We start from the raw sequence: 17,500 nt of genomic DNA on the forward strand, positions 1-17,500 counted from the left end.
AATTTTTATTTTTTAAAGTGTATATGCTGCATTTTGTATACAAATATCAGGAAATTAAATGTTTGCGTACAGGTTTGTTTGTTTAATCCAGGTTGTTTAAAACTCAAATAATTGTCCTTTTAGTTGATAAAAGTTATTAGCTACCTTAATCTTACTTTGATGCTTACTAAGTATCATGTCTTGAAATTAATGAAGCACTAAATTCACAAGTCAACACATTTTGTATTGTGATCATACCAATACAATAATGTTGTGGTTTCTTTCATTAGTTTTTGTATATTGTTTTGCAGCTCCCTTCGTATCCTATCATTCCAGCAGTAACTCCTCTTTCAGGACTTGAGAATCTCCCTGCAAATCTCTCTGACATGCCTGCTGTTTGTATCACACCATTGCCTGCTTCATGCCCATTTTACCCTCCTGGTATAGTAATGCCCAACCTCTCTGTGCCACCCACCATACCCCCATCTCAATCATTACAAGCTGTTAATGCACCTCTGGTGTTGCCGTATGATATGAATATAATGGCAAATATGTCAGTGACTCCTGTATCATTGCTAGCTATGGCAACATCTTTAGGGCCAGCATTGCCCACCCCTCAACCATTGCCCCAGCTTGCCAATCCGCAACCCTACCAGCCGCAACCCTATCAGCAGATGATTCAGAGTGATGTTGCTTCTGCACATCATTCTCAGAACGTTCAAGTAGTGGCGCAACAACCACTGCTGCCACCTCCGTCCCATCACCAAATCCATCCTTCAGAGCAGGCTTCATCTGCACCTGGTAATCAGGTAATTCTCTAACTTCAAAACAGAAATGAAAGGTTCCTGGACTTTCCAAGTCCTAGTGCTCTGTTTTGTATTTATTTATTTTGCAATCACCTCAATATTAAATTCACAATTTTTATTTTTTATATTATGCTTAGAAATGCAACCTCCAGGATCCAGGAACCTGACACTGCAACATGATACGCAGTGATTGTTTGACCAGTTTAGGATATTATAATAGGCCACAGCACAGGAGTAAAACCTAATTTACAGGCTTTTCACAGAGTATGTCCTTGGATTGCTAAGCAATTTAAAATTGTGCTATCAAAATTACTGTTTTAAAGGTATCGCTTCATGCATGCTGTATTATATGCACATATACAAATTTCCCTTTAAGCATGTCTGCAAAAGTTGTGCAGTGCTTACACTATTTTACAGCTATGCAGTTATTTCCTAATTTAAAGTAGTAGTTCATATGTTATATATTTAGCTAACTCATGGAAAGAATTATTAATTAATATGTTTACAGCTGTTCTGATTTTAAAGGTATATAAAGGTGCAAACAAACACTGCAATAATGTGTTAGCGCATGTTATCGCACTGCCGCTTGCATATAAATACATGTTTAATCACTGCAAAGGGGTTAAGCACGGCTTCAGAGCAGCAATGCGCTACTGGTAGATAGGTGAACAGATCTGGTGAGCCAATGACAAGGTGCCATGTGTGTATAGCCAATTAATTACCAGCTAGCTACTAGTAGTTCATGGCTGATCCTATCTAGATATGCTTTCCAATCAACACATTTTCAAAACTTTCATGGTTCAGACCGTGTGTGCAATTTTTTAACTCTAAAAAGAGAGTAAGAGGTTTTAACATATTTAATGTATATGTCTCTATTTCAAGAACTAGTTTATTGCCACAAATGGCAGATCTTTTTAACCTATTCATATCAGCTCTAATTTGTCTACATCAGAACATAAACAAATTGAAATCACGCGATCGTGCATACAATCGTGAGATTTTAATTATGGGATTGGGTCAAAGGGATGTCTGACGCTAGGCACGCTCTCCAGGCCGCAATCCCATTCAGGAAGCACCGTTGGCTTTAGTAACGCTAAACGGCTAGGACGTTCCATGCTAGTGACTCTTGCGTGGAAGTTCCACATCTTGGGTATTAATTATCCCATACGTCACTAGCTCATGGACTCTTGCTAATTACATGAAAGAAAACATAATTTATGTAAGAACTTACCTGATAAATTCATTTCTTTCATATTAGCAAGAGTCCATGAGGCCCACCCTTTTTTTGTGGTGGGTATGATTTTTTTGTATAAAGCACAATTATTCCAATTCCTTATTTTTTTATGCTTTCGCACTTTTTTTCTTATCACCCCACTTCTTGGCTATTCATTAAACTGATTTGTGGGTGTGGTGAGGGGTGTATTTATAGGCATTTTGAGGTTTGGGTAACTTTGCTCCTCCTGGTAGGATTGTATATCCCATACGTCACTAGCTCATGGACTCTTGCTAATATGAAAGAAATGAATTTATCAGGTAAGTTCTTACATAAATTATGTTTTATCTTAATTGGACATTAAATAATAGACTGCTCTCTGCTTTCCTCATTAATATTCTAGATTCTGGCCTTTAAAGTTAGCAAAAATGCACAGTAACACACTACATAGCATACACTTGCATATGCAGATATACACACACACACACTACATAGCATACACTTGCACATACACACACACACACACACACACACTACATACCATGCACTTACACATGCAGATACACAAACACTACATTGCATACACTTACACATGCAGACACACACTACATAGCATACACTTGTACAGGCAGATACACACGCACTACATAGCATACACTTATACATACAGATACATACACACACACACTACATAGCATACACTTATACATGCAGATACGCACACACACTCACTACATAGCAGCATACACTTATACATGCAGATACGCACACACACTCACTACATAGCAGCATACACTTATACATGCAGATACGCACACACACTCACTACATAGCAGCATACACTTATACATGCAGATACACACACACACTACATAGCTTACACTTATACATGCAGATACACACACACTACATAGCTTACACTTATACAGGCAGATACTCACACACACTACATAGCTTACACTTATACATGCAGATACACACACACACATACAAATACACACACACACACACACACACTACACAGCTTACACTTATACATGCAGATACACACACATACACACTAGGGTTGCACCGATACCAAGTATTTGCATGAGTACTTGTACTCGTGCAAATGCACCGATACTTAAACCGATACCTCCACTTCCTACCCATATGCTACCTTGTGGTGTTTTTTCAAACTGCATGTTCCCATTTCATTTTAAACTGGAGTGGAGACTAAACTAAAAATTGTTTACTACTGTTCTCCCAATACAAATTGCTGTTATTTGTATTATTGTAGGAGAGATCACTGTACCTCGTTCAGACAAACCCCTGAAGTACTGGGCAGTTAATGAACAGATTTCCAGCTCTGGCTAAAATGGCCCAAAAATATCTTTCGGCCCCATGCAGTAGTGTGGAAAGTGAAAGACTGTTCAACTTAGAGTCGAACCTCCATACAAATGTCAGATTGATGTTATATAACATCCCTACAACCCAATTGCATCACCCCTTTAAATTTAATATTTTATTGTAATATTTTTTATTTATTAACATGTTCAGTGAACTTTTGACAAATAAAACTGTTTTATTATTTCATAATATCTTTTGAATTACAGTCTTTTATAATTATAAAGAAGGAATCTTAAATAATTAGTCTGTAATGTGCTTGGTAAACTGTCACATGACATTAAAAAAAAAAATATCGGTAATTGGTATCGGCGAGTATTTGAAAACAAGTATCGGTACTTGTACTCGGTCATAAAAAAATGGTATAGGTGCAACCCTAACACACTAATAGATACAGATACACACACACACTACATCATATATGAGTATCTGTAATTCATTGTATGGGGTCCTGGCGTTGGCAAGCACATTAGCTGGCAGTCTGAGGCTGCCACTGTTCATTACCCTGGTGTTAGCACTGCTCATTGAATGAAACTGAAGGCATGCTAGTATTATCACCAGGGGTAGACGTCATCACTACCAGGGGTTATAGGTCATCATTACCTGAGGTCAGAGGGTATACAGCCTTCTTACTCCTGCTTAACCCACACACCATTCCTTTTCCACAAGGAATCTAACAGGTATATAACCTTGGGAGAGAAAAGCCAGCTGCTTCTGAGTATGTGCCCAATTGAATTTTAATTATTTTTATTTTTTTAATTCATGGGGCAATGCGGGACAGATGCCTAGCAACCCGGGACAGACCACTAAAATCAGGACTGTTGGGGGGTATGGTTGAAGGAACATAAAACTCCAATGTTTCTTTTATGATTCGGATAGAACCTACAATTTCAAATAACTTTCCAATTTACTTCTATTATCAAATTTGCTTCATTCACTCTGTATGCTTTCTTGAAGGAGCAGAAATGCACTACTGGGAGCTAACTGTGAAGACATCTGGAGATCCAATCACAAGAGGCTTATATGTGCAGTCACCAATTAGCAGCTAGCTCCCAGTAATGCATTGCTGCTCCTGAGCCTACCTAGGTATGCTTTTCAATAAGAATACCAAGAGAACAAAACAAATTAGAGCATTTAAGTAAATTGAAAAGATGCTTACAATTACATGCCCTGTCTGAAAATTGAAAGAAAATGTGGGGGTTGTATGTCACTTTAAAAATAAATCATTGTTATTATCCTAAATGATGCAGTACAAAATCACTGATCTAAGGAAATGTTCAGCTAGCATTTCTCTGTGACCTACATAAAAAATACAAGACTTGCATGTAAAGAAAAGGATTTCTATCTGCAGGCTTCAGATATAAATATGACTTCTACAGAGCTGTGTCAATTGTTTTATGAAAATAGCTTATTTGTTTTTCACCACTGTAAAACAAATTAAGTTATATACTCTCTTTAAATGTGTAGCTTTATTGTCTCTATCCCAAAGGGCTAATTACAGGTCAAACAATTATACTCATATGCTAAATCACTTGAAAATGATGCAGCATAACTGTAAAAACCTGACAAGAAAATATCACCTGAACATCTCTATGGAAAAAAGGGAAGATATGTTACCTCATAATTTCTTCAGCTCACCAGAGTAAGTGCTGTGTAAACAGTTATACTTCAGCTGCTGTCCAGCTGCAAGTTAAAAAAAATAGTTAAATCAGCATCAGCAGTGCTGCACATAACAGATGCACAGTCCCTTGCAAGTCCTGGGACAAGCATCCTGACTGGCTGATAAAAGTCTCTTTACAGTGGAATGTGAATACCTACAAATTTTGAGGTAAAATTTCTTCATTTTTTACAAAGAAATGTTCAGGGGATATTTTAAAGTCGGCTTTTTACAGCTATGCTGCATCACTTTCGTATGCTTCAACATTTGGGTATTATGTCCCTTTAATGAGACTTAAAACAACAATGTTTTTCTTCCATGATTCAGATAGAACATAGAATTAAACTGGAAAAGTGTTTCAAATTGTATTTTCAAATTAGCTTCATTCTCTTGGTATCATTTGTTGGAACAGCAATGCACTACTGGGAGCTAGACGAATACATCAGTTGAGCCAGTGACAAAAGACATATGTGGAGACACCAATCCGCATCTAGCATGCATTGCTGCTCCTGAGCCTAATTAGGATACCAAGAGAATGAAGCAAATTAGATAATAGAAGTAAATTGGAAAGTTGTTTAAAATTGTGTGCTCTATCTGAATCGCGAAATAAAGAATTTGACGTTACTGTCCATTTAAGTCAAGATTTTAAAAGTGCTTTACTATTGCAGTATTGCTTGCATATAACTTTGTGTTTATACCCTGAAAAGGAGTTAAACACATAGTTAAAGTTAATTCCAGAACAGCTATGCACTACAGAGACTTAGCCGAACACATCTGGGGAGTAAATAATATAACACTGTTATATTAATATACTTTTTGCCTTTTTTGGTTACCTTGTATCTAAGCCTCTGCAGACTGCGCCCTTATCTCAGTTCTTTTGACAGACTTGTATTTTAGCCAATCAGTGCTGACTCCACTGTAGTGAGCACAATGTTATCTATATCAGTGATTTTTAACCTTTTTTTTGCCGTGGCACACTTTTTTACATTAAAAAATCCTGTGGCACACCACCATCCCAAAATTTAAAAAAAATCACACATTGTAGCCTAATACAGCATATATATATATATATATATATATATATATATATATATATATATATATATATATACACATACACACAAACACACACATACTGTATGTATTGTGCTGTTATGCCATGCCTCCTACAAACTACCCCTGCACTGGGAGTAAAAAACAAGCAAAGTTTAAAAAATATGTCACACTTTTGTCAGTCTGCCATGGCACACCTGAGGATCTCTCACGGCACACTAGTGTGCCACGGCACACTGGTTGAAAAACACTGATCTATATGGCACACATGCTCTAGCACTGTATTGCTGTGAAAAGCTATAAAAAATGCTCTTAGATAAAGGTGGCCTGCAAAGGCTTAGAAACAGGCAGAGATTTAGAGGTTATAAAGTGTATTAATATAACAATGTTGGTTGTGCAGAGCTGGAGAATAGGTAGTAAAGGCATTATATATACTTTTTTAAACACTAAAAATATCTGTGTACACTGCCCCTTTAATGCTCTGAGTCATGAAAGTTTGGTTTTGACTTAATAGTAAAACCAAGAATAAAACCATGAAACTAAAAAGTATTGCACCATATATTACAATGTGAAATCACAAAAACTTTCATACCTATGTATTTTGTAACTTATCAGGATTCCACCGCTCCACAGCCAAACGTTTGTGTGTTTTTGTTTTTAAGTTAAAGGTAGGGTTGCCACCTTTTAGGTCAGACCAAACCTGAACACTCGTGCACAGCAAAAAAACGTTTTGCAGAGTACACACTATGTATAATCGCATATCAACACAAACTCGCAAATAGATATTCACTCTATCTCACACACCTTTCCTCACACGTCCGCACACACACACACTGTAAGACACACACAGCAATACACTGACAAAGACAAACACATTCCCACACTCAGACACTCTCTCACACAAAGACACACACGAAAGAGAGAAATAACTGTAGGCATGTGCAGTATGTTGCAAACGCACAATGTTACTTTTTTTTGGCTGTGGCTGTTTCCCACCAAACCCTGACATTTGCATATCCGGGCCTGACCCCGCTTCAAACCCGGATACACAAATAGAAATCCGAAATGTCAGGGGGATTCCCGAAGAGGACAATTAATACAGTAGAATTGCATAATCAACAAATGCATAATAAAAAGACAATGCAACAGCACGTTTTTCTCTGACAAAATTAAGTTGCTTCCATCTTCCCTTTCCTCTGGATCATGTGAGAGCTTTCATCCAATCACAAAACATATATACTGTTGCCTCACAAAGTGTGCATATAAAAAGATTAGCAAATTAAGTAAATTGGAAAGATTTTTTTTCCACTTTTTTAAATTGCATGCTCTGTCTGAATCCTCAAGAAAGTTTTATTTTGACTTTAGTTTTTAACCGTTTTCCTTGTGCATTCACAGTCATTTTGACATTTATTTCTGCATAGCTTTCAGAGATTCCTTTTCCCTCCTTTCCTTTCCTTACCATTTTTCTCAACTCACATGACATGACATGCTAACAAAATAAATAAAATATGAACTATTACTTTAGTTACTAGACATTACTTGATAAAATATACATATCAAGAAATGTCCATTAATTGAGTTCATACTATGCTATGAATACAAAAACATGCTTTTATACTGTGCCAGATTTTTCTTTTCTCTCTAAATGGAAGTGAACTCCATAGAATGACTTCCTATTTGAAACAGATCCGGTTTGAGACTTCAGCAGGATCCTTCTTTTCCTTTGCAATTATCCTACCTCCTTATAGTGAAAATAGGTGAAACCAATGTTCCCCTTGATATTTGTTCTACAATGTGGCTGTTTTGATAGAATGAATGCTAAAGTTAGGCATAGTATATCTAATTGTTGATTACAATAGACAAACTTTCAGGTTTGATAAACTACATTAATTTAATATTTGGATGTTACATTCAACATTCAGGTTTTACATTAAGGGGGAACAGATTGAATGTGGGCAATATTTTGAGTAAATCTAGATAGATAAGCCAATGAGGTCTGCTCTCCCTGGAAACTCGGCTCATTTAATTGAGTTGTAATTTTTTTATTAGCAGTGATAGCTATTTTAATATACAAAAATAAACATAAATTAACAACTTCCCTACCATTTTATTCTCTGCATCTGGTAAAAACATTCATTGTAAACACCTTTATGGGAAACAATTTTACAGTACACTGCCCTTTTGGCGAAAAATGTGGTTTGTTTAATCAAGTCTACTTTGAAATAGAGGAATCTTCTGAGTCTCAAATCTTTTGTTTTCAAAACAATGTTAATTTGGTAGTATTTTCATCTTTACTTCTAATTTCATATGTGAATTTCATAATGTGCTTCAGTAACATAAAAAATGTTTTTCTTCTGTATGCAAAATACTGTTAATATACAAAAAATTTTATTAACTTTTATGTTTTGTACTGATTTATTGTAACTCTATTCATGAAGGTTTACTCTGCTTCCTGTATTTAATACCTGATAACCGACAAAGGAAAGGACAAATCTATCCAATGTTCAAAATATTTTTAAGTGCTGTTCAAACTGGAACAAAGTGTTTACATTTGTTATACTTCAATTTAAAATTACATCTAAAACAGATATTTTAAATTAATCCTGACAATCCTTCAATAACCCCCGATTCCTGATCTCATTTACTTTTCATAATCGTACAGGTTTTTGACAATTACTGACATGAAGATCAAAATTAAACTTTCACATTTCCGATTAGAACATGCAATTTTTTAAAAAACAAAACCATAGCAATTTTACTAAAATTAAAAATGTAAATTTGCTCTCTTAACATCCTTTGTTGAAGTTCATACCCAAGTAGGCTCAAGTGTGCACATTTCTTGTACACTATAGGGCAGCAGTGTCTGCAGTGTTTTATGCATTGTAAAAAACACTGCAGCCATCTAGTGCACAGTACACGTGACCACATCTGAGCCTACCTAGATATAGCGGTATTGTTTATGGCACACTAAAGTATAAGATCCTAGAGTACTATATCGGAAAAGGTTAAGGGATGACTAATTCAAAATAAAATATAACTTTTATTGATACATTATAAAAGCATAATAGTGATGTGATATAAAATATACAATCTAATTATATACACGGAGCAATAGAGAAGGATATGCTCCTAATCCTCAATATATTTGATACATGTTTATATAACCATCAGCATAGGAGAAGTCTGCGCTAAGTGTTTTTCTTTACAAACACATGTTTTTATACTTTTCTCCTTGTTTATAAATCTTATTGGATGATTTTTTTTATCATCTTTATTTATACCCTAGCAAGTAGTAGGGTTATGGATAATAGCTCCAGTATTTGTTTATAATAATTACCAAACTATACAACATTAATTGAATATATTGGTATCTCCCTCCACCTAACTTGCTCCGTGTATATAATTAGATTGTATATTTTAGATCACATCACTATTATGCTTTTATAATGTATCAATAAAAGTTATATTACTCTATAGTACTCTAGTCTCTTATACTTTAGTGTTCCATAAACAATACCTCTTTGTCTCTATATTCTTTGATTAAATATTTTGGTATTTAGGCACGGCCTTTCAGCGATACATAGGTCTACCTGAAGGGAAAACCTTTTTTAAGAGCACTAGCTACCTTCCCCTATCTCCTCTAATCAGAGGGGTTCCTTATATAACACCTACCTAGATATATTCTTCAAGATAAGAGTCCAACAGAACAAAGTAAATTCAATAATATAAGTGTTTAGGAAGTTTTTTTTTCCAAAATTATATGTTCTATCTGAATTAAGAAAATATAATTTTGAGTTTTCATGTTTTAAGTAAAACATTGAATCGTAAAACTCTCCTTATATTGAAACAGATTTATTCTATGGAAATGGGCGTGCCGGTTGCGGTAATGCCAATGGCGCCTTCAGTGATGATGTCCGCACCTGTTCATTTTCATTCTGAAAAACCTCATTTACTACAAGCACAGGAACAATTTTCACAAGCATCTCTCAAACCTGCTGATGCAGCCTTGCCCGAAACCGAAACGTCATCCCTTCATACCAGTTGTCATCAGCCTGATGTCTCCCAGCTTGTGAGTCAACAAAACCAGAATCTATATCCAACAACTTCCCATCCTGTTTTGGAATCAAGTAAAGAGGTAGATTACCTTAGCAAATACTATGCTAATATCTTTACTGTGATGGCTGATTAAACATTTTCTTTATTATCATCATTTGTGTAGAGCACCAATAGATTCCACTGCACTAAAAAAACATAGGTAAAATATGTAAAAGTAACATTTATAAGAGTATATGGCCCTGCCAAGAGTTGTCATCTGTTGTAGATCACCTTGCATGAAGATGATTTACAGGACAGCTGTGCTTGTAGGGTTACATGCTAAGGGGGTTCAATGGGATGACAAAAGGAGGAGAGGAACTCAGGTAAAAAAAAAAGTTTAGCGTACACTGTATGCACCCCTAAACAGTAGAATTTTGAAGTAGAGCTGGAAATTGTGAAAAATTGGGGAGAGTCTTGTGGAGACCATTCATTGGGATCATTCAAGAGATGTCCTGTAGATAGGAATGTGAGGAGGTAACAAGAGAGGAGGTGGTGGTCATGAGCACAGCTAAGGGGATTACAGGGAAAGTATCTGGAGACAAGGTAAGAGATATATAGGGGGAGCATTGTTACGGAGGGCCTTACATTTTATGGTCAGGATTTTGTATATGTGAAGGGATTAGTAGAGTGGTGCAGCAGATGAGGAGTGTGTAAGACAGATCAGCCTGGAAGAGAGAGAGGGCAGCTAGGGAGACAGAAAGGATGGCTTTATAATAGTCAGTGCAGGAAATTATGAGGGTGGAATAAAATTTTAGCTGTGTCTTGAGTGACAAAGTTTTGGAGATGTTTTAAGATGGATGTTATCAACAGTTATGGAAAACTGTGAGGTTGAGATTTTGGAATAAAGAGAGGGGGGATAAGAAGCTCCATTTTAAAAATCTTTAGCTTATGGTAGTGAGACGGCATCCTAAAGAAATATTAGTTAGTGACACAGGTTAGCAAGGAAGGGGATAGGTCTAGTGCAGTGATGTAGATTTGGCAGAAGATGCTCCAAATGAGGATACACTAAAGATATGGACAGATAGGAGAATTACAAGCATGTTGTTGCAAATGTCAAATGATTGCATGGTTTGGAGCAAGATAGGGGTGGTCAAGAATATCAAAGCTGCAGACAGACTTATAAGTATTAAAGGGTCATTAAACCACTCAATATATTACTATAAATTATGTAATTACATGTAGTAAAACCACTTTGAAATATACTTACATTATTTATTTTGTTCTCCTTTCCTGTAATTTTAAATCTATTTTTGGGCTTTCCATTTCATGTTAAACATGGAAGTGCAGACACCGCTATATTCCACACAGTTATTGGTTGTACACTCTAGTAAGCCATTTATAACCATTCCTAATTGGCCTCAGCAGAAAAGGTAAGCTAGGTTATAATATGGCGGCATTATGAACATTAACTTTACCCTTATATTTTTTTTTCAATATTTAAACAACTAATATAATTTTTAAAAATACATGTACAAATTATTCTCAGGGTAATCTTTCCTCTCAAGCAATGTTTTAGAGTGTAGTATCCCTTTAACAGATAGAGAAGGCCTTTTAGATTTTGCTGTTGATGGGCATTAGTAAGTTTCCAGTATCTTGCTGTTCCAGAAGTTGTGAGACAATGGGGAGTAGTAGGGAAATAGGGGGAGGTTGGACCAAGCTTAAAGGGACAGTTCACCCAAAAATTTTCTTCTATTTAAATTGTTCCCAATGATCCATTTTACCTGCTGGAGTGTATTAAATTGTTTACAAGTAGCTCCTTTACCCCTATTTTGGCCTTTGAAATAGCTGATTTGTGGTATCCCAAACTATACTGAAAATGTTGATACCGGAGTCTAAGCTATTGAATATCCTAAGTAAACACAGCCAGCAGAAGAGATTACACTCCCAGTGGGGTGCAGGATAGTTAAGTAATAACATGATCAGTTTCCATTGTTTTCTCTATGTATTGAGCTTTGGTTTTCTAGACAAATATAAGATAAGGAAGCAAGTTTGTGTATACAAAGTTATAACATAATGAGATCTGATATTACCTGAAGCTCAACCCATTGTAATAGGTTGTGGTTTAAAAGCACAAAACCAGCTACTTCATATACACAAATAAACCTGAAAATGCAATTTCTCATACATTTTATACTCTACAGCTGGTATAACAAGTCATTAAAAATACATTAATATAAAAAACAATTTTACAGTGTACAGTCCCTTTAAGGTTTTTGAGGATAGGTGGGACTAGTGCGTGTTTAAAGGAAGAAGGAAATATACCAGTGTTGAGTGAGAGATTGAAGATATATATGAAGATTGGATTAAAATTAGGAGAAAGGGAAGTAAGTAGCTTTTAGTGGATAGGTAGTGATGTGAGAGGATAATATAGGGGCAGAAACTTCAACCTTTGTGTTGGGACAAAAGAGATTATTTTTTGGTTATGTGAGGTTTGGATGTTTGCAAATGGTTGAGGGGGCTGGAGATGGGTAATGTGTTGAGATTATTTAATTTCTAATTGAATCTATTTTGTTAAAGTGGCTGGCAAGATCCTGAGCTGAGAGAGAAGTGGTAGTAGGATGTGGTGGGGGGGAGGGTAGTTTAAGAAGGGAATTGAAAGGGGAGAATAGACATTTTAATTTTGAAGACGGAGCACTTATTTAAAGGGACACTGAACCCAAATTTGTTTCTTTCGTGATTCAAATAGAGCAGCAATTTTAAGCAACTTTCTAATTTACTCCTATTATCAATTTTTCTTCCTTCTCTTGCTATCTTCATTTGAAAAAGAAGGCATCTAAGGTGTTTTTTTGGTTCAGTACTCTGGACAGCACTTTTTATTTGTGGATTTATCCACCAATCAGCAAGAACAACCCAGGTTGTTCACCAAAAATGGTCCGGCATCTAAACTTACATTCTTGCATTTCAAATAAAGATACCAAGAGAATGAAGAAAATTTGATCATTGGAGTAAATTAGAAAGTTGCTTAAAATGTCATGCTCTATCTGAATCACGAAAGAAAAAATTTGGGGTCAGTGTCCCTTTATTACCATGAAGTAATGAATCAGAGCATTGTAATGCTATAATAGAAATGTACTAACTTACACATGTAAGCAGAACAAATCCTAACCTCTCGTTCATTGCTCATGCAATTTTGATGGTACTTTTATTTTTCGCATTATCAGATATTTTAAAAATGCGTATTTAGCTCATCAGTGTAATGCTTCGTATGGCAAAATATATACATTTCTGTTTACTCACTAATATTAAAAAGGCTTAGTTCTAGGCTTTAGGCTATCAATAACTCTAGAAGCTAATCAACACACAATTACGGGAATACAGATTGTAATTGAAAATGTAAATAACCACCAATAACGTGGCTAAAATACCATCTCCAGTATTTTAACAATTTTACTGAAAATTTAAAAAGGGTCCATTGAACCCTAAGTAATTTAATGTAAAGACATATTGATTTATTTAGTATAAATTCATGGCAGTGCCCATGTCTGCAGATCTTCATGCGAAGAATTCTTTCAAGATGCTAATTAAACAATAATTAATGGTTTGCCGTGTATTACTTGTGCTGCAGTAGTTGGATGTATTGTGCCAATATAATTTATTTTTTTTAACAAACCTTTAAACTGATTAATTGCCAAGAACAAATTTAATTTCATTTAATGATACTAAGTATTTTGAAACACATTTTATTGCTATAAAATATTTTTGTTTTAGGAACAAGCCATACAGGATATTCAGCTCGCTGCAACACAAAGCTGTGATAGGTAAGTGTCCTGTGTATTTACTGAAAAATAATCAAAAAACCTTAGTTTCATGTATTATTATTTATTTATATACTATAAAGTAATTTAGATAATGGATGCAAGGAATATCACAACCTGGTTTATTCTTGGTTGCGCATTTGTTCATGCCTTTGGTTAATAAAAATGGAGTGACGTTCTACATGAATGTATTCGATTCAGTCACATGACTTACTCTTAGCTTGTCTAAGTAATGCAGTAACTTAGACAAGCAAAGTCAAATTTATAGGGGCAAACCACTCAAAATGCAAGTCCCTATAAAGGGTCAGATTACGAGTGGAGCGCAAAATAATGCTTATGCACACACAATATTTGCACTGCACTCAGAAATACCAGCGTACACGCTTCCATAGCCTCTAATGGGAGCCTCATTCTGATGCTGTCAAAATGGCACAGAACCTAGCAGCAAAGGGGTAAATAACACAGCAATGGGCAGCACATTTAATATTAATATATATATATATATATATATATATATATATATATATATATATATATATATATAGTCTATAAGTACGGCTCTGCTGAGCTGAAGTACGTTAGACCTGATTGCATTGCCCCTGTCTTTACCATATGGGTTTTTGAATTATGAGATTGCTGTTTTTAATGACCAAATCAACTTTAACTTTTATTGGAAGTACTGACTGTATTTTCCTTTGTTGCACTTTGTATACATATATTACCACATAAATATATATTTGCAGTTTTAGTCCCCATAGACCGCTATGTAAAGGCGCTTTTCAGTCATGTTTTTTTTTTTTTTTTTTTTCTAACAGCCTAGACTGCTCATTTTAAACCCTAAAAACCGCTTCATGCAGCTATGTTTTTTTTTTTTTTTTTAAATGCTAAAATTTTTTATTTTATTAAAGGCAGTACACACTTTTATTTTGGGGGCAATTTGGGGACATTTTTAAAAATTAACCAGAGGTCTGACCTCTGGTTTATGTATGGAGCGCTAATTGCTACCGCAAGCTCGCTGTAACAATAACCAGCCACTTGTAATGGCTGGTTATCGTGTGCCCGCTAACGAGCGAATTTGCCAGTTTACGGCGCGCGATAAATTAGAGATACACTTGTAATCTAGCACTAAATGTTAAATTATATCCAGTAAAATAAAATCACTGATACTATATGCATACAGTATATATAAAAATGGCTTTAATAATATCACTTTAATTCTGGTCTTTTAGTGGACGTATCCAAGTTAGGTTGATTTACGTTGGCATGAACATTAAAATGTCACTAGTGCTTCTTTCCTTTTAAAACTTTAGTGTTGATGTCTCTGTTCTGTAATGTCAGAGATTTTAGCACTTCTTGTGTAGTATAAACTTAGTGTATGTTAAAGGGACAGTCTACACCAGAATTTTTATTGTTTTATAAGATAGATAATCCCTTTATTACCCATTCCCCAGTTTTGCATAACCAACATTGTTATATTAATATACTTTTTACCTCTGTGATTACCTTGTTTCTAAGCATCTTCTGACAGCCCCCTGATCACATGACATTTTATTTATTATCTATTTACTTGCATTTTAGCCAATTAGTGCAGTGTCACAAGCCACGGGCGTGATCACAATGTTATCTATATGGCTTACATGAACTAGCAGTTTCCTGTTGTAAAAAGCATGTGATAAGAAGCGGCCTTCAAAGACTTAGAAATTATCATATGAGCCTACCTAGGTTTAGCTTTCAACTAAGATTACCAAGAGAACAAATCACATTTGATGATAAAAGTAAATTGGAAAGTTGTTTAAAATTGCATGCCCTATCTGAATCATGAAAGTTTATTTTTGACTAGACTGTTTTTTAATGCTGGCATGGCTCATACTGTTAATAGGTTGGAACCAGTGTGTGTCAGTTTGTTAGCTCTGCCTATTTCATGACATCCTTAAATAAAAAATAAAAAGTGCTCCCAGGAAGTGATTCATTTTCAGACATTTTTATACACAGGTAAACTGAAGGTAGTCACTCTTGATATTTACATGGAAGCTTGGAGATCTAATGCAAGTTCCAGCTAACATTAAAAAAAAGCAATTTGGCATTTGATATGCTACTTTTTATTTTTTTATTTTATATATAGCTACGTGGGTTCAGATGCTGCATCTGGAAAAGAGATGAGTGATGGTAATGAAGGCATCCAAGGTAGTGGGAAGCTAGAGGGAAAACCCTCAAAGAAACACCACCGAAGATCTTCACGTACGCGATCGCGCCAAGAGAAAGCCAATAGACCTAAACTGACTATTCTCAATGTAAGAAGGCATTCTTGCCAATGTGTTAATTTAGTTTTGCTTATGCTTGAACTCTAAAATGATGTTATTACTATGTTTGTTTTCTGTAGGTGTGTAATACTGGGGATAAAATGGTAGAGTGCCAACTGGAAACACACAACCATAAAATGGTGACGTTCAAGTTTGACTTGGATGGTGATGCACCAGATGAGATTGCTACTTACATGGTATGTAGACACCAGATGAGATTGCTACTTACATGGTATGTAGACACCAGATGAGATTACTACTTACATGGTATGCAGACACCAGATGAGAATTGCTACCTACATGGTATGCAGACACCAGATGAGAATTGCTACTTACATGGTATGTAGACACCAGATGAGAATTGCTACTTACATGGTATGTAGACACCAGATGAGATTGCTACTTACATGGTATGTAGACACCAGATGAGATTGCTACTTACATGGTATGTAGACACCAGATGAGAATTGCTACTTACATGGTATGTAGACACCAGATGAGAATTGCTACTTACATGGTATATAGACACCAGATGAGAATTGCTACTTACATGGTATGTAGACACCAGATGAGATTGCTACTTACATGGTATGTAGACACCAGATGAGAATTGCTACTTACATGGTATGCAGACACCAGATGAGAATTGCTACTTACATGGTATGCAGACACCAGATGAGAATTGCTACTTACATGGTATGTAGACACCAGATGAGAATTGCTACTTACATGGTATGCAGACACCAGATGAGAATTGCTACTTACATGGTATGTAGACACCAGATGAGAATTGCTACTTACATGGTATGTAGACACCAGATGAGAATTGCTACTTACATGGTATGTAGACACCAGATGAGATTGCTACTTACATGGTATGTAGACACCAGATGAGATTGCTACTTACATGGTATGTAGATGGCATTGATAATCATAGATTAATTTATACGAGCGAAAAACCTGACACGTGTAAATACTCGTGAAAAATGTTCCAATGCATTTTCATTTTTTGCTTGTCTTTCCTGTAAATGAACTTGAAAAATGTAGCGGTGTTCCCCACCCCTCCAGAGAGACTAGAGTGCATTTCAATGAATGCAGAACCGTGGCATTTCTACATACTGAGCATATTATTTTAAACAGCTTTGCAATTTACTTCTATTCTCTAATTTTACTTTGTTCTTTTGCTATCCTTGGTTGAAAAGAATAGTCTCTGGAGCAGCAAAGCACTACTGGGAAATATTGGTTGGTGGCTGCAC

General features: G+C 35.5%; 1 protein-coding gene across 1 annotated transcript in view; it reads left to right on the plus strand.

Moving 5' to 3' along the window:
• WNK2 (WNK lysine deficient protein kinase 2) overlaps positions 1-17,500 on the plus strand; it is a 331,019-nt gene that overhangs the window by 185,113 nt on the left and 128,406 nt on the right. The window contains exons 12-16 of the mRNA XM_053720758.1: positions 291-788; positions 9,945-10,229; positions 13,898-13,947; positions 16,067-16,235; positions 16,325-16,441. Of these exons, the coding sequence (XP_053576733.1) occupies positions 291-788; positions 9,945-10,229; positions 13,898-13,947; positions 16,067-16,235; positions 16,325-16,441 (1,119 nt within the window). The remainder of the gene's footprint in view (positions 1-290; positions 789-9,944; positions 10,230-13,897; positions 13,948-16,066; positions 16,236-16,324; positions 16,442-17,500) is intronic.

Source organism: Bombina bombina, chromosome 7 (genome assembly GCF_027579735.1).
Source record: "Bombina bombina isolate aBomBom1 chromosome 7, aBomBom1.pri, whole genome shotgun sequence".
In the NCBI taxonomy this organism is placed as follows: Eukaryota; Metazoa; Chordata; class Amphibia; order Anura; family Bombinatoridae; genus Bombina; species Bombina bombina.